The sequence below is a fragment of the Mesoplodon densirostris genome, chromosome 10, assembly GCF_025265405.1.
Source record: "Mesoplodon densirostris isolate mMesDen1 chromosome 10, mMesDen1 primary haplotype, whole genome shotgun sequence".
Taxonomy (NCBI): domain Eukaryota; kingdom Metazoa; phylum Chordata; class Mammalia; order Artiodactyla; family Ziphiidae; genus Mesoplodon; species Mesoplodon densirostris.
In genome coordinates, this window is record NC_082670.1 from 8654541 (window position 1) to 8677657 (window position 23117).

General features: G+C 38.2%; 1 protein-coding gene across 1 annotated transcript in view; it reads left to right on the plus strand.

The window, feature by feature from the left end:
• Window positions 1–23117, plus strand: part of SYCP2L (synaptonemal complex protein 2 like) — a 75994-nt gene that overhangs the window by 10274 nt on the left and 42603 nt on the right. The window contains exons 7-16 of the mRNA XM_060111376.1: window positions 47–135; window positions 1861–1895; window positions 3024–3166; window positions 5191–5243; window positions 6104–6149; window positions 8300–8392; window positions 8491–8551; window positions 19702–19844; window positions 21414–21507; window positions 21986–22083. Of these exons, the coding sequence (XP_059967359.1) occupies window positions 47–135; window positions 1861–1895; window positions 3024–3166; window positions 5191–5243; window positions 6104–6149; window positions 8300–8392; window positions 8491–8551; window positions 19702–19844; window positions 21414–21507; window positions 21986–22083 (855 nt within the window). The remainder of the gene's footprint in view (window positions 1–46; window positions 136–1860; window positions 1896–3023; window positions 3167–5190; window positions 5244–6103; window positions 6150–8299; window positions 8393–8490; window positions 8552–19701; window positions 19845–21413; window positions 21508–21985; window positions 22084–23117) is intronic.

A 23117-nucleotide genomic window follows, 5' to 3' on the forward strand; every position in this document is an offset into this window, starting at 1 on the left:
TCCGTTTTGTTTCTTCCTTGTGAAAACCTTCCCCAACTCCCAACAGGCACTGAGGACCTTGAACGGTATTCTGCAAGCTGTACCTCGAGAAGACAGAAAACAACTTGTCTTGTCGGAAGGCTCGTGTCGTCTTATGTACGTGACCTTGGCCTGATTAGGTGGTGATGTAAGGGCAAAATCTTTCCGGGTTGTAGCACCTCAGTCTTTGTTCTCCTTGGGTGTTTGGGGTTGTTGGGTTGTTCCCCCACCCATCAAATTTGTGTGGTGAAATGCTTTCTCAGGCTATAGATTATTTTTCATTGTGAATGTGAACCGGATTAGTGACTCATAGGAGAATGTTAAGAGTACAGACTGTGGTGCCAGACCTCAGGCTTCAAATCCTAGTTTGGCCACTTATGCTGGTTGCTCCTCTAGAGCACAGTCTTAGCTCACTACACCTCAGTCTGCTCATCTGTAAAATGGAGTCAACTTTAATGCTGATCAATAGAGTTACTGTACAGGTCGAATCAGGCAATCCATTGAAAGCCATTAGCACATTACCTTGTAGAGAGCAAATGCTCAAAGGTTACCAGCTATTACCTATACCAATAGGGTATGTATTGCTTTTCAAGGGATGGATTTTGGGTTTTTTGGTGACCCACTCACAATTATGTAGTTCCTGGGACATAGAAATTTGGAGAGAAGGTTGTAAGGTGTGACCATGGGAAGAGCAACACCAGCACCCTGTTTTGAAATCTGAAACTAAACCTGTGACTGTGTGCTGACCACCAACCAGCATCGGTGACATCATTGTGGCGCACCATCGTTTGGGGGACATGCAGCCATGACTAGCAAGAGGCAGGGTGACCCAGTTTATCATAGTGTAGACCTGAAAGACGTGATTGGTGAGCGTGGAGCTCATCATGTTTGTTCATTTAATTTGTCTTTGCAGGATGCAGCGTTTTCTCTTAATTTTTCCTACAAAATATTCATTGAATAGATTAGTTAATCATTACCCTTAGTGGTGTACTTAGATCTGGAGAGACGCCGACCTGATGTTTTCTCCTAAGTTTTCAAACTAATGCAGTGGTCCTGCCTTACTGTTTGAGTTCTAGTCTAGTTCTTGAGTGTTCTGTGCTTCAAGTCAAATGTAAAATCTGCAAACATAAAAGTAAGCAGAACTCTCAGTGGTGCTGTTCTAAGGCTTCTATTTAATTGTGACAAATCAATCCATTTATTATGAGAAACTGAACTACTACAAAATTTCTTAAATCTATTCCTTAGTGTGAGAGTTATTTCAGATATTAAAAAATCGACATCAACACTTGTTAGCATTTAACTGAAATTCTTAAGTGAATATGCAATATGGGAGTCTGTGTTAGTTACAATAATGTGATAACTTAATCCCATTACATCTCTAACTTAAATTTATCAGTTTTTAAAATAAGTTCCAAAAGCTTATAGGAAAGACCCACAGCACCTACTGTATCATTTCTTCCAGGTGTCAAACTATGTTTAAAAAAAAAAAAAGAAAAAGAGGGTATGCATCCTCACAGGCTGGTGAGGTGACTTAAAATTCCAGGATCTTAGCATTTGATGAATCCTCAGAGAACATCAAATTATAATTCACTTTACAGAGGGAGAAATAGAACCTCAGAATGTATAGTAGCTCTAGCTTCTTTGTAAAAAGTATATGTAAGTCATTAATATATAAACTTGACAATTTTTCCAAAAAAATGTATTTGTGATGTTGAGGAAATTTTGACAATGAATTTGAAATACTTTCAAAAATATACATCTTGGATTAAAATTTTAATGCCAATATAGTAGAGTTTTACTTATGTTCATCTCAGTAAAATGAAATTTATCTAAATGTTTCAGGAAAGACCTTGCAAGGACAATCTTGACTGTGGGTGGTAAGAAGTATTAAGAATTTTAAATGTTAGAATGTTAAATATTGGACATTGGGGGTTTTATGAGCATCTTGGAACTATGGGGAATAAGTTGTGGTCAAATTAAAAATAGAAGTTAGGATTTTTATATTTAATTTATGATGAAAGAGTTAAGCATGCTAAAACCATAAAGAATAATTAATGAATATTCCTTTACTCACCAATGAGCATAGTCAAATTTGATCCTTTTTCCACATTTGCTTCAAATCCTTTTTTAAATAAATCAGAGTTACAGGTAAAGCGCCTGTGTCCAGCTCCCCATCCAATTCCCCTCACCATTTGTAGAGGTAATTCTTTGACTTGGATTTGTTTTTCATTTCCAAGAATATTTTTGTACTTTTATTCTGTGTATTCACAGCAACATACATTATTGTTTTTGCAAATTTAAGTTTGCATATCCAGCTGCATCCTGCTTTTTACCTTTAAAATTGTTTGAAATCTAAACATGTCGCTATGTGTAGTTTTGTTTATCTGCTGTGAAATACTACAGTTTCTTAGGATTTTATTTTTATAGACGTATTTAAGCCTGGATAAAGCTGCTTTTTAAACAATGAGGTATAGTTGATGTATAATATTATATAAGTTACAGGTGTACAGTATAGTGATTCACAATTTTTAAAGGTTATACTCAGTTTACAGTTATTACAAAATATTTGCTGTATTCCCCATGTTGTACAATATATTCTTGTAGCTTATTTTATACCTAATACTTTGTGCCTCTTACTCCCTTACTTCTATCTCGCCCCTCCCCCCTTCCCTCTGGTAACCACTAGTTTGTTCTATCTGTGAGTCTTGGACAAAGTTGCTTTTGATAAATGTTTTAATATATCTAAAATATGAATTGCAGAAATATCATTTTTAAAAAATTTGTTGTATACTGACCTATCATTTGGATTTTCCCCTAGTATTTCTTACAGATGAATTTAAATGATTATAATTGCTCCAGGATATGTCTTTCTGCTTATAACTATAAGACACAATGCTAGTCTTCTAAGATGGACCTTCTTAGAGCAAATGCTGATGTGTGGAACTCATTTTTTCTTTTGCTTTGTGCCCAGAATTATCCATGTCTGCCGTATTTTTAATCTCTAGATTATGACCAGCAGGTGGCTCTCTGTGAAGCATTGTGTAGACTGACCATGAAAAAATCAAGGGAAAACTTTGTCCATCAGTGGTTTGAAGACGATACCATTGCTGAGGCTTTCAAAGAAATTAGAGATCGAGAATTTGAGACGGTGAGATTCTTGGTCATGAAAATTCCACTTAATCAATATTTATGAAGCATCCTTTCAGAGCCTTCCTGTATGTTGGGCTCAGGGGAGGATTTTTTTCTTAAATGTGATTAGGTCGCCATTCTTAAACTTCCTGTTTCCCACTTATGTGAAATAACTTGAGGGTAATAGAAACAGAATATTTGTGGACCAGATACCAGCATACAATTAGGACATCTTTACAGGAAACTTAGCCTGGAGCCAGAACTGTGTGAGTTTGATGGATCCAGTCAGAGACAGTGGTCATGGAGTGGGAAGTGGTTTTCAACAAACCTTGAAGGGATGGGAGAGTGGGAGAAGAAAAGAATGTGCATTTCGGCCTTGCAGAGAGTAGCTGGCATGGTGACAGGAGGCTGAAGCTGGCATGGGTGCTCTGGTAGCAGAGGAGTATTATGGGGTGCTTGTGTTGTGAGCCCTCCAGCCTTCACAGTTTGGAAGAACAATAATTTTCGGTGTCTTCCATGCAACCCGGCCTCACTGTGATTGTGTCCTCAAGTAGCACAGATGTAGTTTATGGCTTTGCTATATGCTCACCTTTATCCTAAAATAGCTAAAATGTTTTCCCTCTCCTTTAAAAAAGTTCTTAAGATGAGGGTGATTCTGTAGGAAAAGCTGAAATTATTAGTAACAGTGCTCATGTTAAACAAAGCCTTTCTGGTCAAAACTGCTGAGCACTTGGGATTTTATTAAATCCGAACCTTCAAATATATTATGAAATATGTTAAATTTGACTTTAAGCCCGTTGCCAGATCTGCAGTAGTTGTTTAGCCAGGATGCAGTTTGATCTAAATGGGAATACCGTGAGTTGGGTTTGGGTCCCACCTCCCCGACTGATGTGATGTATACATTTTGGCAAAGTAGTTGACTTTTGTTTTTTTAAAAAATTTTTAATTGAAATATAGTTGATGTACAATGTTATATGTTACAGGTGTACAGTATAGTGGTTCACAATTTTTAGAGGTTATAGTTCCATTTATAGTTATTATAAAATACTGGTTATATATTCCCTGTGTTGTGCAATATGTCCTTGGAGCTGATAGTTGACTCGTGAAGCCTGAGTGTTCTCATCTGTAAAATGGGAATAAAACCAACTTCAGAATTGTGAGAATTAAATGAGAGAAACTAAAAGTGCCTGAAATGTTGTAGACACTCCAGTATTAGTTTCCTTTCCCCTCTGTGTGGTTCTCTCATCTGCAGGGAAATTAGGGGAACATAAGACAAAAGTAATTATCCTCTTTCTCAAATCACTTTCCCCCTAGAGCCATCAGCTTCTTAGTGGAACTGCTTTTAGATGAAAGTTCACATTAATGTCCATTTAGTGCTGAATCTAGACACAGAGTGTGAGGACTGTTTGACTACAACAGACAGTCCTTGCTAACAAAAGGGATAAAAGTCTGGATCAGTATCTCTTTGGTTTTAGAAATTTGGGAGTAACAGTTTGCCTCCCTGGTCGCTGTTGGTTGGGAGAACTATAAACGTATTCTTTATTCTTAGGGCCTTTAGCAGGAGAGAGATTCCAGGAAGGAGCAGGTTAGAGAACTCCTGATAAGGAAAATCTACAGTGGTTAAATACACCAGGGTAAACCCCAAATTGATAAGTTTCATGGGTTTGTGGTTGCCTTGTGCTGGGGAGATGGTAGGGAGATGGATACCCTGTGGGTTAGTCAAATATTACAATCCAGGTCATCAGTAAGAGGTATTTCTCTTGCTTGTTCCTGCACATAAAACTTTTGGAGACCTAAGCATTCCTCAGCTGCAAGTCTCATGGCTGGGGGCTCAGAACATGAGTCTGGAGCCTCCTCTTTTTGACACAAAGTATTATTTTAGTTATCGTGATTAATAATGAATCCTTGTGAAGCCTTGTGATGTCACTGGATCCTGGAAATGTAGTAGCGAACACTGGCCTCTACATGCTGCAAAGGGTAGTATTTAAATTAAATATCTTGATTTTTTTTTTAACCAAAAAGTTTGCATTATTTACTTTAAAGGATTGTAGACGGTTTCTCAATCACCTAAATGACAGACTTGGTGACCAAAGAAGGTAAGACGTTTCTCTGAGCTTTACTTTATTGACTAATTCTATTCTGAAAATATCTAATACTTAAAAAAAATCTAGGGGGCTTTCCTGGTGGCACAGTGGTTGGGAGTCCGCCTGCCGATGCAGGGGACGCGGGTTCGTGCCCCGGTCCGGGAGGATCCCACATGCTGTGGAGCGGCTGGGTCCGTGAGCCATGGCCGCTGGGCCTCTGTGTACGGAGCCTGTGCTCCACAACAGGAGAGGCCACAACAGTGAGAGGCCCGCATACTGCAAAAAAAAGAAAAAAGAAAAAAAGAAAAAAAATCTATGATTTGTTTTAGGAGAGAATGTAGGATACAGAATTTACTGAGCATTACTAAGTTATCCATTGAGTAGAAACCTCAGAAGATTAGACACATTCTGCCTAGTGATTCATTCGTGTGTGTTTAAAAATGATTTCTATCAGCCTTTAACATATTTATTTGTGATTTGGAGCAGTTGTAATTTTATATCCTCCAGGGAGCTTTTATGAAGAATAATTTCCTATAGATCTGAGGTTACTAGGGGAAGACGTATTATGGACAGTTAAGTTCTTGATAAGAAAATATTGGCTAAATTCACTCCTTTCATTAGGACTCTTGCCAAGCAGCTGGGTTGAGGTTATATATAGTACCTGAAAACCTGGCTTGTAGACTGCCAGATGGAGATTTGAATTCTGCCCATGGTAGATCTCCATTTGTAGGTTTGAGAGCCCCTTTCATACTTTGTACCAAGGGACATAATGGTGTACCTAGTTATACATGCTTGTTTATAGAACATCCGTAGGTCATGTGTGTGGTCCATCCATATTTTATTTTACTTTTTAATTGTAAGGTGTTTTGCAGGGTCTATTCATTTCCATGCATTGCTGCTTTTGCTGATGAGCATGAGGTATGTTTTTCTCTCTTTCAGGGGCTGTGAGGGTGGGGGGATGTATAGTGAAAGCCATAGGTAGGTTTACATCAGGCCAAATGGCTCTTGCTACACAGAAGAGCTTTTTTAAAAAAGGAAACTTGCTTCTTCTCTTAGGCCTTACTCTGAAGCTTATTATTGAAGAGCCCTAGTGTTACTTCCACATAAAGGAATTTTAGGGTTTATACTGCCTTCATGAGTTCAGTTACAGGAACCTTGCCTTATTTTATCCTATTGATGAGCACCATTATTCACGCCTGGATTGGAGGGAATAGAGCAAGTCCATTGCTTCTTTCCACCCAGTAGATGCTTCCCACTCTACCCCCAGCAATTAGGGTCACTCTCCTTTCTCTAGATCATTCTGCCTTGTACTTCATAGTCCAAAATTGAACCCTCTCTTTTCACCCCCTTCTTTGGTTTCTAGAGGCACAAGGTCCTTCCTGTAAAAGTGCCCCAACCTGCAGCATCTCAATTTCCGGGTAAACTTTTCCTAGGTCTCTGAACCTGGACTGTGCTGAGGTTTCCTGCATCGTGTCTCTAGAATGTTCTCGTTAACCAGTTCACTGTTTTGGGTTGAGGGCCCCCTTCTTGGCCTCTGTGAGCTGAGCCATTAGCTCACGACTACGTTATACATTCTTTCTCTCTAGAACTGATTTTGGTAGCCTGATGCCTATATTTCAAGTCTGTTTTTCTTTCTGGTTGTCTGAGGATTCCAATCTCTGCTTGCTTCTTCTTTCTAGGACTTCTAAATTTCCATCAGCTTCAGTAGGGGTCCTTACACTGGCTTCCCGTGATATACACTTGTGTTAAAACCTTTGTCCCTATAGACGCCAAGGGGAGAAGGGGGTGGGTGGTGGTGGTGGTGTGATTGGGCAATTGGGATTGACATGTATACACTAATATGTATAAAACAGATAACTGATAAGAACCTGCTGTATAAAAAATAAAATAAAATTTAAAAAAAAACCCTTTGTTCAATGCTATAGCTGTTAAAAAGTAGACACGTATGATGGAACAATGGCCAAGAAATGCTATTTACTGGAAAACAAGTGGAAGAATAGTTAAGTCTAGTGTTTGTCCCATTGTTGAGGAATAAAAACTTTGTATATACTTCCTGAGTATGTCTAGAACACATCTGGGAGCAAGCAATGGCATTGGTAATGGTTCCCATGGAAAGGTACCTATGGGAATTTGAGGGACAGAGAAGGAGATATTTATTCTTTCTGTTAGCATCATATTGTTTGAATCTGTCTTTCCTTTTCTTCTTTCCGTCTTTCTTTCCTTCCTTCCTTCTTTATTTAAGAGCATATATTTATTTTATAATACAGTCATTTCTTGGTACCCATGGGGGACTGGTTCCAGGACCCCTCGTGGATACCAAAATCTGCGGATATTCAAGTCCCATATATAAAACGGCTTAGTATTTGCATATAATGTACACACATCCTCCCATGTACTTTAAATCATCTCTAGGTTACATCTGATACCTAACACAATGTAAATGCTATGCAAATAGTTGTCAGTACAATGTAAATGCTATGTAAATAATGGCCAGCATATGGCAAAATCAAGGTTTGCTTTTTAGAACTTTCTGGAATTCTTTTTCCTAAATATTTTCAATCCACATTTGGTTGAATCTTTGGATTTGGAACCTGTGGATACAGAGGGCTGACTAATCAATTAAAATAAAGATAATTTGAAATCTTCAGGTCTTAACCTTATTCTAACACATGGGAAGTTAGATGGCAATTCACCATTTATGTTTGGTCACAGTACCTCCTTTGCTAGAAGTTTCTATCCATAGGCAGTGTGGATTGTTACTGCTTTAACATAGAACAGTTTTCTCTGTGATTGGCACCAGAAAAAAAAGTTTGTATGGTTAGAGTTATCTGACACATTTAAACATCTTTTAAATTGCCAAGTATAGTAGGGTTTTTCCAGAAATAGATTGTTTATATAAAATTGAAACCTTGCTCCTATTTTGCAGAAATGAGTAAGGCAATAAATGGTGACCCTATAACCTTAAAGTTGTTGAAAGGGTTGTTCTCAGAAAAGCAGTTCTGTTTTTAATGGAGTAATTTTCATTTGACCCTTTCATATGATATTGATGCTGAAATTATATCTTACAGATGAGAAAACCTGCAGATGAAAAATTAGAGAAATTTTGGATTGATTTCAACCTAGGAACTCAGAGTGTAACTTTTCATATAAACAATCCTGAGGTAATCATGTTCGATTCCTGTTTAGACCTAAGTGCGTAGAGAGTGTTCATATCCAAGTATGTGTTATGTGCTCATGAATTTCACTTATTTTTTCCAAGAGCGCTTTATGGGACTCAGTAAGACTTTTGAAGGAAGCAGCGATTAATTTCAGCGTAATAGGTAAGATGTTAATTCTAAACTACCCTGCATTTAGTCCTGAGTATTGTTTCTGTTTACAGTTGCAGTGTATGTTTAGTTAATTCCCAAGCAGACTTTGCTTGCACTTGACGTGGAGGGGAGGTGGTGAGTGCTGTGGACAGAAGGCTGTGCTCAGGGCAAAAGATTAGTGAGTCCTCCACTCTGTAACTTTGGGGTTCCATGACTTGCCTGGTTTTCCCATTGTAAAAATGATTATGGTTCCTCAACAAACTGAAAATAGCATCACCATATGATCCAGCAGTTTCACTTCTGGATATATATCCAGAAGAATTGAAAGCAGGACTCAAAGAGATTTGCATTCGAACGTTCACTGCAGCCTTTTCACAAGAGTCGAGAGGTAGAAGCAGGGACTTGCCTCGTGGCGCAGTGGTTAAGGCTCCACACTCCCAATGGAGGGGGCCTGGGTTCCATCCCTGGTCAGGGAACTAGATCCCACATGGATGCCGCAACTAAGAGTTCACATGCCGCAACTAAGGAGCCCGCGAGCCACAACTAAGGAGACTGCCTGCTGCAATTAAGACCCGGTGCAACCAAAAAAAAAAAAAAAAAAGGTAGAAGCACTCCAAGTGTCCATCGACGGATGAATGGATAAAGCAAATGTGATCTGTACCTACAATGGACTATTATTTAGCTTTAAAAAGGAAGGGCATTCTGACACTTGCTACAACATAGATGAACTTTGAGGACATCATGCTAAGTGGAAAAAGCTAGTCACAAAAAGACAAATACTGTATGATTCCACTTACATGAGATATCTAAGGTAGTCAAATTGATGGAGACAGAAAGTAGAATGGTGGTTAGTTACCAGGGGCTGCAGGGAAGGGGGAATGGGGAGTTGTTTAATGGGTACAGAGTTTCAGATTTGCAAGATGAAAAGGTTCTAGAGATCTCTTGTACAGCAATGTGAATATACTTAGCACTACTGAACTCCACACTTAACATTTACCTTGTTCACCATTTTTATGTTTTGTACCACAATATTTTTTTTGTAATTTTATTTTTTTATTTTATTTAAAATAAATTTATTTATTTTATTTATTTATTTTTGGCTGCGTTGGGTCTTTGTTGCTGTGCGCAGGCTTTCTCTAGTTGTGGCGAGCAGGGGCTGCTCTTTGTTGCGGTGCGCGGGTTTCTCATTGCGGTGGCTTCTCTTGTTGTGGAGCACAGGCTCTAGGCACGCGCGCTTCAGTAGTTGTGGCCTGGACCAGGGCTCAAACCTGTGTCCCCTGCATTGGTAGGAGGATTCTTAACCACTGTGCCACCAGGGAAGTCCTGTACCACCGTTTTTAAAATACCTGCCCTCCCTTTCCCACATATTTATACTAATAATTGGGTATGTACAAACTATTCAAATATCAGCCCTCTGACTCCCCCTTCTTTTTAAAAAAAAATAATTAATTTTTACTTTTGGCTGCATTGGGTCTTTGTTGCTGCATGCAGGCTTCTTGTGGTGGCTTCTCGTTGCAGAGCACGGGCTTGGCGTGCAGACTTCAGTAGTTGTGGCTTGCTGACTTCAGTAGTTGTGGCTCGTGGGCTCTAGAGTGCAGGCTCAGTAGTTGTGGCGCATGGGCTTAGTTGCTCCGTGGCATGTGGGATCTTCCTGGACCAGGGATCGAATCCATGTCGCCTACATTGGCAGGCGGATTCTTAACCACTGCGCCATCAGGGAAGCCCTGACTCCCCCTTCTTAAATCTCCGTCATTCACCTTTCTTCTCCTCTTGGTAGGTAGAGTTGAGGGGCATGGAGTCAGGAGTGATCCTTTTCTGGGTGGGTAGAAGAAAGGTATTGGTCCAGTTCAGTATTTCAGATATAGTCACACTTGACCAGGATTCCTGAATTGGGTCTCTTAAAAAATGGATGTTTTGAAAGTAACTCAATACACAATCATTTTTTAAGTAATTGGCTTTACTAAAGAGTTAAAACTAAATACTATGCAATTATGTGGATTTTATACTTCTTTTCACAAAGGATTTAGGGCAGCTTGCATATTTATAACAAAATGATAGAAATGGAAAGTTGGAACCACAAACAAGAATAAAAATGTCTATCACGAAGGTTGATCTGGCCACCATGGAGATTCAAATTTGGTGCTTAGCGCTTCCCTGGTGGTGCAGTGGTTAAGAGTCCGCCTGCCAGTGCAGGGGACATGGATTTGTGCCCTGGTCCGGGAAGATCCCACATGCCACAGAGCAACTAAGCCCATATGCCACAACTACTGAGCCTGCACTCTAGAGCCCACGAGCCACAACTACTGAGCCCACCTGCCACAACTACTGAAGCCCACACACCTAGAGCCTGTGCTCCACAATGAGAAGCCGGCACACTGCAACGAAGAGTAGCCCCCCTCTCCGCAACTAGAGAAAGCCCGTGTGTAGCAATGAAGGCCCATGCAGCCAAGAAGAAAATAAATAAATTTAAAGAAAATAAAATAAAACTGTACAATTAAAAAAAAATACAAATTTGGTGCTTAGCTTCCTGAAAGCCAGGGTGAAAAGTTAATGGATAACATGATTCTCACCATACAAGTCCTGGAAAGAACAAATCCATCCTTCCTGGCCTTGAACTCTTAACTGAAGGTTCTCCCATGGGACTACTTAGGATAAGGTAATCCTTCCTCAGCCCTGAGCGTTCCTTGCTGGAATTTCTTGTGTACATAAGTTAACTTTGGTGTTTTGTTAAAGGGTAATTTTTGAAAAGGTAAAATCACGATGCACATACAAATATAAAATAAATGTGGGTAAAAGATTTCATTAATTAATGAGCAAATTAATAAGATGTAATAACCAGGAGAATACAAAGAATCACAGATATAAGCAATGCTGAAATTAATTTACAAACAGATGTACGACTAGACTGTTGCATTTCACAGACACAATTAATTTGAATTTATATGAACAAGAATCACTTGTGTTATTATTTTTAATTTCTCCTGTTACATACTAGAAAAAGAGGGAAATTTGGGCTAGATTAGGCAGTAAAGGAAGTGGCAGAAAAGGAGGAGAGCCTTTCACCGTGAAGCTCTGGTAGCCAACTGGCTACCAATCAGAGGTTCCCACAAGCTCCTCCTCAGGTTTGAAACTTGCTATAATGGTTCACAGAACTCTGGGAAACATGCATTTACATTTACCATTTTATTATAAAGGATATAATAAAGGATACAGCTGAACAGCCAGATGAAGAGAATACCCAGGGCAAGATCCAGAAGGATCCCAAGTGCAAGGGCTTTTGTTTCTGAGGAGTTGGGGTGCATTGCCCTCCTGGAACGTTTGTGTTCACCAACCCAGAAGCTCTCTGAACTCTGTAGCTTGGGGGTTTTTATGGAAGCTTTATCATGTAGGCATTATGGAATATTAACTCAATCGCTGGCCCTTCTCCCCTCCCTGAAGGTTGGGGAGCTGGAAGTTCCAACCCTCTAACCATACCTTGGTCTTTCTGGCGACCAGTCCCTGTCCTTTTTTTTTTTTTTCTTTTCTAGAAATATCATTGATATGTAAGCAAAACTTTTTTTTTAATTTAATTTTATTTTTTATACAGTAGGTTCTTATCAGTAATCAATTTTATGCACATCAATGTGTACATGTCAATCCCAATCGCCCAGTTCATCCCACCCCCACCCCCCCACCGCTTCCCGCCCTGGGTGTCCATACGTTTGTTCTCTACCTCTGTGTCTCGATTTTTGCCCTACAAACTGGTTCATCTGTACCATTTTTCTAGGTTCCACATATATGCGTTAATATATGATATTTGTTTTTCTTTTTCTGACTTAACTTCACTCTGTATGACAGTCTCTAGATCCATCCACAACTCTACAAATGATCCAATTTTGTTCTTTTTTATGGCTGAGTAATATTCCCTTGTATATATGTACCACATCTTCTTTATCCATTAGTCTGTCGATGGGCATTCAGGTTGCTTCCATGACCTGGCTATTGTAAATAGTGCTGCAGTGAACACTGGGGTGCATGTGTCTTTTTTTTTTTTTTTTTTTTTTTCTTTTTGCGGTATGTGGGCCTCTCACTGTTGTGGCCTCTCCCGTTGCGGAGCACAGGCTCCGGATGCGCAGGCCCAGCGGCCATGGCTCACGGGCCCAGCCGCTCCGCGGCATATGGGATCCTCCCAGACCGGGGCACGAACCCGTATCCCCTGCATCGGCAGGCAGACTCTTAACCACTTGCGCCACCAGGGAGGCCCGCATGTGTCTTTTTGAATTATGGTTTTCTCTGGGTATATGCCCAGTAGTGGGATTGCTGGGTCATATGGTAATTGTATTTTTAGATTTTTAAGGAACCTCCATACTGTTTTCCATAGTGGCTGTATCCATTTACATTCCCACCAAAAGTGCAAGAGGGTTCCCTTTTCTCCACACCCTCTCTAGCATTTGTTGTTTGTAGATTTTCTGATGATGCCCATTCAAACTGGTGTGAGGTGATACCTCATTGTAGTTTTGATTTGCATTTCTCTAATGATTAGTGATGTCGAGCATTCTTTCATGTGTTTGTTGGCAATCTGTATATCTTCTTTGGAGAAATGTCTATTTAGGTCTTCTGCCCATTTTTGGATTGGGTTGTTTATTTTTTTAACATTGAGTTGCATGAGCTGTTTATATATTTTAGAGATTAATCCTTTGTCCATTGATTCATTTGCAAATATTTTCTCCCATTTTGAGGGTTGTCTTTTCATCTTATTTATGGTTTCCTTTGCTATGCAAAAGCTTTTAAGTTTGATTAGGTTCCAGTTGTTTATACTTGTTTTTATTTCCATTACTCTAGGATGTGGATCAAGAAAAATCTTGCTGTGATTTATGTCAAAGAGTGTTCTTATGTTTTCCTCTAAGAGTTTTATAGTGTCAAGTCTTACATTTAGGTCTCTAATCCGTTTTGAGTTTATTTTTGTGTATGGTGTTAAGGAATGTTCTAATTTCATTTTTTACATGTAGCTGTCCAGTTTTCCCAGCACCACTTATTGAAGAGACTGTCTTTTCTCCATTGTGTATCCTTGCCTCCTTTGTCATGGATTAGTTGACCATAGGTGTGTGGGTTTATGTCTGGGCTTTCTGTCTTGTTCTATTGATCTATATTTCTGTTTTTGTGCCAGTACTGTGTTGTCTTGATTACTGTAGCTTTGTAGTATAGTCTGAAGTCAGGGAGTCTGATTCCTCCAACTCCGATTTTTTCCCTCAAGACTGCTTTGGCTATTTGGGGTCTTTTTTGTCTCCATACAAGTTTTAAGATTTTTTGTTCTAATTCTGTAAAAAATGTCATTGGTAATTTGATAGGGATTGCATTGAATCTGTAGATTGCTTTGGGTAGTACAGTCATTTTCACAATATCGATTCTTCCAATCCAAGAACATGGTATATCTCTCCATCTGTTGGTATCATCTTTAATTTCTTTCATCAGTGTCTTATAGTTTTCTGCATACAGGTCTTTTGTCTCCCTTGGTAGGTTTATTCCTAGGTATTTTATTCTTTTTGTTACAGTGGTAAATAGGAGTGTTCCTTAATTTCTCTTTCAGATTTTTCATCATTAGTGTATAGGAATGCAAGAGATTTCTGTGCATTAATTTTGTACCTGATACTTTACCAAATTCATTGATTAGCTCTAGTAGTTTTCTGGTGGCATCTTTAGGATTCTCTATGTATAGTATCATGTCATCTGCAAACAGTGACAGCTTTACTTCTTCTTTTCCAATTTGGATTCCTTTTATTTCTTTTTCATCCCTGATTGCTGTGGCTAAAACTTCCAAAACAATGTTGAATAATAGTGGTGAGAGTGGACAACCTTGTCTTGTTTCTGATCTTAGAGGAAATGCTTTCAGTTTTTCTCCATTGAGAATGATGTTTGCTGTGGGTTTGTCCTATATAGTCTTTATTATGTTGAGGTAGGTTCCCTCTGTGCCCACTTTCTGGAGAGTTTTTATCATAAATGGGTGTTGAATTTTTTCAAAAGCTTTTTCTGCATCTATTGAGATGATCACATGGTTTTTCTCCTTCAGTTTGTTAATATGGTGTATCACATTGATTGATTTGCATATATTGAACAATCCTTGCATCCCTGGGATAAATCCCACTTGATCATGGTGTATGATCCTTTTAATGTGTTGTTGGATTCTGTTTCCTAGTATTTTGTTGAGGATTTTTGCATCTATAGTCATCAGTGATATTGGTCTGTAATTTTCTTTTTTTGTAGTATCATTGTCTGGTTTTGATATCAGGGTGATGGCGGCCTCAAAGAATGAGTTTGGGAGTGTTCCTTCCTCTGCAATTTTTTTGGAAGAGTTTGAGAAGGATGGGTGTTAGCTCTTCTCTAAATGTTTGATAGAATTCACCCGTGAAGCCATCTGGTCCTGGACTTTTGTTTGTTGGAAGATTTTTAATGACAGTTTCAATTTCATTACTTGTGATTGGTCTGTTCATATTTTCTGTTTCTTCCTGGTTCAGTCTTGGAAGGTTATACCTTTCTAAGAATTTGTCCATTTCTTCCAGGTGGTCCATTTTATTGGCATAGAGTTGTTTGTAGTAGTCTCTTAGGATGCTTTGTATTTCTGCAGTGTCTGCTGTAACTTCTTTTTCATTTCTAATTTTATTGATTTGAGTCCTCTCCCTCTTTTTCTTTTTCTTTCTTTTTTTTTTTTTTTTTTGTCGTACGCAGGCCTCTCACTGTTGTGCCTCTCCCGTTGTGGAGCATAGGCTCCAGACGTGCAGGCTCAGCGGCCATGGCTCACAGGCCCAGATGCTCCGCGGCATGTGGGATCTTCCCAGACCGGGGCATGAACCCATGTCCCCTGCATCGGCAGGTGGACTCTCAACCACTGCGCCACCAGGGAAGCCCTCCCTCTTTTTGTTGATGAGTCTGGCTAATGGTTTATCAATTTTGTTTATCTTCTCAAAGAACCAGCTTTTAGTTTTATTGATCTTTGCTATTGTTTTCTTTGTTTCTATTTCATTATATCTGCTCTGATCTTTATGATTTCTTTCCTTCTGCTAACTTTGGGTTTTGTTTGTTCTTCTTTCTCTAGTTCCTTTAGGTGTCAGGTTAGATTGTTTATTTGAGATTTTTGTTGTTTCTTGAGGTAGACTTGTATTGCTATAAACTTCCGTCTTAGAACTGCTTTTCCTGCATAGGTTTTGGATCGTCATGTTTTTGTTGTTATTTGTCTCCACGTATTTTTTGATTTTCTCTTTGAGTTTGTCAGTGATCTCTTAGTTACTTAGTAACGTATTGTTTAGCCTCCATGTGTTTGTGTTTTTTACGTTTTTTTCCCTGTAATTGATTTCTAATCTCATAGCATTGTGGTCAGAAAAGATGCTTGATATGATTTCAGTCTTCTTAAATTTACTGAGGCTTGATTTGTGACCCAAGATGTGATCTATCCTGGAGAATGTTCCGTGTGCACTTGAGAAGAAAGCGTAATCTGCTGTTTTGGGATGGAATGTCCTATAAATATCAATTAAATCTATGTGGTCTATTATGTCATTTAAAGCTTGTGTTTCCTTATTAATTTTCTGTTTGGATGATCTGTCCATTGGTGTAAGTGAGGTTTTAGAGTCCCCCACTATTATTGTGTTACTGTCGATTTCCTCTTTTATAGCTGTTAGCAGTTGTCTTATGCATTGAGGTGCTCCTGTGTTGAGTGCATATATATTTATAATTGCTATATCTTCTTCTTGGATTGATCCCTTGATCGTTATGTAGTGTCCTTCCTTGTCTCTTGTAACATTCTTTATTTTAAAATCTATTTTATCTGATATGAGTATTGCTACTCCAGCTTTCTTTTAATTTCCATTTGCATGGAATATCTTTTTCCATCCCCTCACTTTCAGTCTGTGTGTGTCCCTAGGTCTGAAGTGGGTCTCTTGTAGACAGCATATATATGAGTCTTGTTTTTGTATCCATTCAGCAAGCCTGTGTCTTTTGTTTGGAGCATTTAATCCATTCACGTTTAAGTAATTATCAATATGTATGTTCCTATTACCATTTTCTTAATTGTTTTGGGTTTGTTTTTATACATCCTTTTCTTCTCTGTGTTTCCCACTTAGAGAAGTCCCTTTAGCATTTGTTGTAGAGCTGGTTTGGTGGTGCTGAATTCTCTTAGCTTTTGCTTGTCTGTAAAGCTTTTGATTTCTCCATCGAATATGAATGAGATACTTGCCGGGTAGAGTAATCTTGGTTGTAGGTTCTTCCCTTTCATCACTTGAAGTATATCATGCCACTCCCTTCTGGCTTGTAGAGTTTCTATTGAGAAATCAGCTGTTAACCTTATGGGAGTTCCCTTGTATGTTATTTTTCATTTTTCCCTTGCTGCTTTCAATAATTTGTCTTTGTCTTTAATTTTTGCCAATTTGATTACTATGTGTCTCGGTGTATTTCTCCTTGGGTTTATCCTGTATGGAACTCACTGCGCTTGATGGACTTGGGTGGCTATTTCCTTTCCCATGTTAGGGAAGTTTTCAACTATAATCTCTTCAAATATTTTCTCGGGTCCTTTCTCTCTCTCTTGTCCTTCTGGGACCCCTATAATGCGAATGTTGTTGCATTTAATGTTGTCCCAGAGGTCTCTTAGTCTGTCTTCATTTCTCTTCATTCTTTTTTCTTTATTCTGTTCCGCAGCAGTGAATTCCACCATTCTGTCTTCCAGGTCACTTATCCGTTCTTCTGCCTCAGTTATTCTGCTATTGATTCCTTCTAGTGTAGTTTTCATTTCAGTTATTGGATTGTTCATCTCTGTTTGCTTGTTCTTTAATTCTTCTAGGTCTTTGTTAAACATTTCTTGCATCTTCTCAATCTTTACCTCCATTCTTTTTCCGAGGTCCTGGATCATCTTCACTATCATTATTCTGAATTCTTTTTCTGGAAGTTTTCCCTTCTCCACTTCATTTAGTTGTTTTTCTGGGGTTTTATCTTGTTCCTTTGTCTGGTACATAGCTCTCTGCCTTTTCATCTTGTCTATCTTTCTGTGAATGTGGTTATTGTTCCACAGGCTGCAGGATTGTAGTTCTTCTTGCTTTTGCTGTCTGCCCTCTGGTGGATGAGGCTATCTAATAGGCTTGTGCAAGTTTTTGACCAGTCCCCATCCTTAAGTCCTCCAACCCCCAGTCCTCTAACTTCCAGTCACCTCATTAACTTATAAAACACTCATCACCCCTGGCATTCCAAGGGCCTTAGAAGCTCTGGTGTCAGGAACCAGGGTCAAAGACCAAATATTAGAACAAAAGATGCTCCTAGCACCCCATCACTTAAAATGCGTTTCAGGAGCTCTATGTCAGGAACCAAGGCCAAGATCAAATATATATTTCTTATGGTGTCACAGATGGGAAGAAGCACAAATGAGCAGTTATACAGTCACAAAATTGGAAAGATAGCATACGTTGAGTTGGAGGTGTCTCCTATCTGTAGTAAAGGAAAGGGGTTTATAAACATCTTACTAGAAATGTAAATTAAATATAATCATAAGAGTAACTTAATTTATATAGTCATTACCTATTGCTATTCACTTAAGATATGCAAAGTATCATCGGTGTTTATTCTGAAGTCAATATTTTATAAAGACTTCCATGGATTTTCTCACTGTGGTACCCCTAACATTACATATTTTAAGCTTCTGAATCTGAACTTTGCTGTTGAGGTGGTTTTCAGCAACCAACTTGCCAAAGTTAATATTCTACACTTCATAAATATATCACATTTTGGGGAGACTTTAAAATGCATAAAGTGCCTCACAGTAGCAGGAGGAAGTAGGTGTGATGTTTTAGTTTTATAGCCGAGGCAACTGAGGCTTGTGTAGCAAACACTACAAGCAAGACTTGCCTTTTGCGAGCCGAGCCCTTCCTGCTAAGGGGTTGACAATGTTTTAGGAGCCTGTTGAGGGCAGCCCTCGGGCTATTTCTTCTTGCCCTTGTACTTTTGCATCGAGCCCCACAGCCCAACTAGCTATTTACATTTTCAGACCTTGTTTAGAATTACTTTTGCTGCAAGGATTTAGAGACTTTCTCTGCAGTGACTGAACGTCCAGTAAGATCAGCATTTGGGGGATTGTTGAACTTTACTAGAGGCCAGCACTGTTGTATAGAAATAGGATCTGAACCATATATTTAATTAAAAATTTTCTAGTAGCCTCATTAAAAAGTTTTTTTTCAAGTGGACTAATTTTAATAATATATATTTATTTCACTCAGTATGTCCAAAATATTAAAAGTTTAACATGTAATCAATATGAACAATCAATGAGATATTTTACCTTCTCTTTTTTGGTACTATGTCTTCACAAACTAGTGTGTATTTTATGCTTATAATGCAATTCGTGTTGTACTAGTCGCATTTCGAGTACTACTGGCCACAGATCTAGACCCAGGTGTGTCTCTTTTTTCCTCTTTTCATTCTCATCAATTTGTGACCCTGAGCTTTGCCTGCTCTTTCATGGGTTTTACTCTTTCACCCCTGCTGCTTCCAACACAGCTTGTACTTACTGTGGCTTATTCTTGGACTCGCTATGAATTGTGGTCTAAACTATTTTCTCTTCTAAAACCAATTACTATTTGTCAGTAAAGGGCTGATGTCCTGGTCAGAGGCCCTCAAGGAGACTGTTGTCTGAGAATTAGGCCTCTCTGGAGAATGTTTCCATTTCTGTTCTTTAAGTGGAGTCTGTTGAGATGAGTGTGGATTATTCCAGTTTGTATATTGAGAACAGCGGATTTTATTTTGAATTTTAGAAATGAGTGGGATCTGAGAGAGACAGAAAGAATGAGAATGAATGTCATGCTTAATATATTGAGAAGTAAAATACCTGTTACAGATGATAGCTTTGTATTCACAAATGTTCTTTAAAAAATGGATTGAATTTTAGAAGACAAAATATCTCATTTGCTACGCTGCTAAGTTACTTCTATCTCTGCTAGATTAACTGCTTAAACATATTGTGTGTGTGTAAAAATATACATGTGCATCTAATAAAAATAATTTCAGAGTAACTTTATTAAAATAATTTCAACTTCTCATTGCAGAAGAATCTGGACAGTGAACAAATATCCCAGTGCAGTTATTTAAAATTATAAAATTTAAAAATATAACATTTCAGTATGTTGATCTACATTGGTATGCTTTATTTTTGCTAGAAACTGAGATGAAGATGCTCAAAATTTACCTGAAGAAGCCTATTAATATCAGAAACAAAGAAGTGATGAAAATAGAAATTCATTTTGAATTGCAATTCAACATAGCACAAGCTTCCATTAAAGCTTTAGGAGATGACAAACAGGTGGCATGTTTAATTCTTCTTGATTATTTATCAGTAAATATGTTTTAGTATGTTTTCATGTCTCTTACCTTTCCATGTTGGGGTTTTTAAAATCGAGATATAATTGACCTAAAACATATTAGTGTCAGGTGTAAATCATAATGATTCCATTTTTGTATATATTGTGAAAAAATCACCACAATGAGACTAGTTGACAACTATCACCATTGTTAGAAGTTTTTTTTTGTGAACAAAAAAAATTTAGAGAATTTAGTCTCTCAGCAACTTTCAAATATGCAATATAATATTAACTATAGTCACCATGTTGTACCTTACATCCCCATGACATATTCATTTTATAACAGGAAGTTTGTACCTTTTGACCCCCTTCACCCATTTCACCTGCCCTCAACCCCTCCTCTGGAACCACCAATCTGCTCTCTGTATCTATGAGCTTGTTTTTGTTGTTGTTTTTAAGATTCCACATACAGGTGAGATCATATGGTATTTGTCATTCTGTGTCTGACTTATTTCACTTTTCATAATGCCCCCAAGTTCCACCCATGTTGTTGCAAATGGCAGGGTTTGCTTCTTTTTTTATGGCTGAATAATATGCTGTTTTAAATATAGATAGACACACACACATATATATGTGAATCCAGCTAAATGTTTGTCAATTTTGTTTATATTTTCAAAGAACCAGCTCTTAGTTTCATTGATCTTTTCTATTGTTTTTTTAGTGTCTTTTGTTTATTTCTGTTCTGTTCTTCATTTGCTTCCTTCTACTAACTTTGGGTTCATTTATTTTTCTTTCTAGTTCCTTGAGGTGTAAAGATATGTTGTTTATTTGAGTTTTCTTTTCTTTATTATTATTATTGTTTTGGTCACTCTGCACAGCATGCAGGATCTTAGTTCCCCAACCAGGGATCGAACTTGTGCCCCCTGTATTGGAAATGCAGAGTCTTAACCACTGGACCACCAGGGAAGTCCTTCTTTTCTTTTCTGATGTGAGCACTTATCACTATGAACTTCCCTCTTAGAACTGCTTTTGCTGCACCTCATAAGTTTTGGTATGTTGCATTTCCATTTTCATGTGCCAAAAGGTTTTTTTTCATCTCTTTTTTGATTTCTTCATTGACTCATTGGTTTTTCAGAAGTGTGTTCTTTAATCTGCATGTATTCATGAGTTTTCCAGTTTTCTTCTTGTAATTGATTTCTAGTTTCATACCACTGTAGTTGGTAAAGATGCTTGATATGATTTCAGTCTTCTTAAATTTATTAAGACTTGTTTCGTGACCTAATATATGATCTATCCTGGATTCCATATGTGCTTGAGAAGAATGTGTATTCTGTTGCTTCTGGGTAGAATGTTATGTATATGTCAAGTCCATTGGATCTAACGTGTCATTTAAGGCTGATGTTTCCACATTGATTTTCCATCTGTGTGATGTATCCATTGATGTAAGTGGGGTATTAAACTCCCTTCCTATTATTGTACTGCTGTCTATGTCTCTTTAGGTCTGTTAATAATAAATTTTTAAAAGGATTACTGCTTTTAAAAAATCATGTGATTTTTGGTTTGCATTTCAGGTGAGGCCTGACCAGACGAAAATCTCCTCAGACCTTTTTGGTGAGTTTGAGAAAGAAGACACTGAGATTCCTAGCAGCCATGAAAGAGAGACAGGTATATTGGGAAATAACAAAATTTCTTACCTGGATTCTGTAGAGAAGCAATGATAAAATATTACTTGAAAGAGGTCACTGAAAACCTGTGGTCATATAGGAGTAATTAATGTGTTATTATACCTTCGGAGAAAGAAAAGTTGCTGATTAAACCTTGAATTATTTTCTCCACCTGATACAGTCTGTCTTGGGGTCAATTGGAAATGACAAAAGAGAAATTATGATGGGGTGGCAGGAGGCAAGTGTGTAGGGCCCTGTCTACCCACGAAACTGGCCCTGCACAGGTTACATATCTCTTATGAGTTAGACCCAAAAGCAGTTTACCAAGGTGCCCATAGCAGGTCCTAATTACCAGCTCCTACCAAAAGATGGTGATGTACTTGGAGTATGAATCTCATGAAGAGCATTTGGAGGGTGTATGCAGCATTGTGTATGGTTATTGTTACCATTCTTTATTGCTCTTTTCTTAATGTGTATAGACCAAGCAAAGGAATCTACCGAGCTGGCAGAGTTAACCAGTGCTGAAGATAACCAATGCCTAACAACTCTCCCCTTAAATAACCAGTCTGAGCCTACTGTGAGTACAGGGAACTGGGGACAAGATTCTGAACTGTATCCACCAGGATGCCGGCAGGTGGAAGCTGACTCTCTGGCTTGTGGTCCATTTTCTCCTGGTCAACCATCTCTCTCTTTTTTCACTATCCCCTCCTTTAAATTACTTTTGTCTGCCGTGTTTATTTTTTTCTCGACTTACACTCATCTTGGCTCTCCCGTGGAATGTGTCACTTGGCTGGCTTTGCCTCATTCCCTCATTTGGGATCTGGAGACTGAGTTTGGGAAAAGCAGCCTAATGTTTGGAATCAGACCTGGTTTTCACTTATTGATTGTGGGAACTTGGGAAAATTACTTAACATCATTGAGCCTGAGGCTTCTCATCTATAAAGCAAAGGTAATAGCTGGTTTACAGTGTGGCCCTCTTAGGATTAAAAGCATAAGATACATAAAGCACATAACACACTGCTTGGCATGTATTGGTGTTCAGTCCATTTTCTTATGTTTGATTACATGGACACATTATACAGAAATGTGATAGTGTTATGATTTTTTAAAAAACAAATACACCAAAGATGATTCCTCCAGATAGATTGTCTTTTTGGGAACTTGTACATATCTCAACAATTATGATGCTTATGATGCTGTTGAAGACATTTTTGTAAGTCTTCCTTTGATGTTTCCCTTAGTAACTCTGAGACACTCTGTGATTGTCTTTGATGGTGGCAAATCTTCTGAGGGTGGATATTGATGTTTTTGGAACAGCCAACAGTCATTTGGAGCTAAATCTAATGAACAAAGAGCCTGATATCCTACTATTTAAATGCTTTTCTTTGGAATTGTAAAAAATTTCAAACATAACGTAATTAAGTATACATGTTTTTCCTGCAGCAAACAAATACAGCTGATAATTCACCTGAAAAATCGAAACTGGATGATAAACAAAAAGGTCAGATTTTTTTCTGTCATAAGACTTGAAAGGTATATTTAAATGTTTACTTGAGATGCTTAATAATTTTGTTTTTCATTTTCATGCTTAAAGTTCCTTCAAAACAAGAT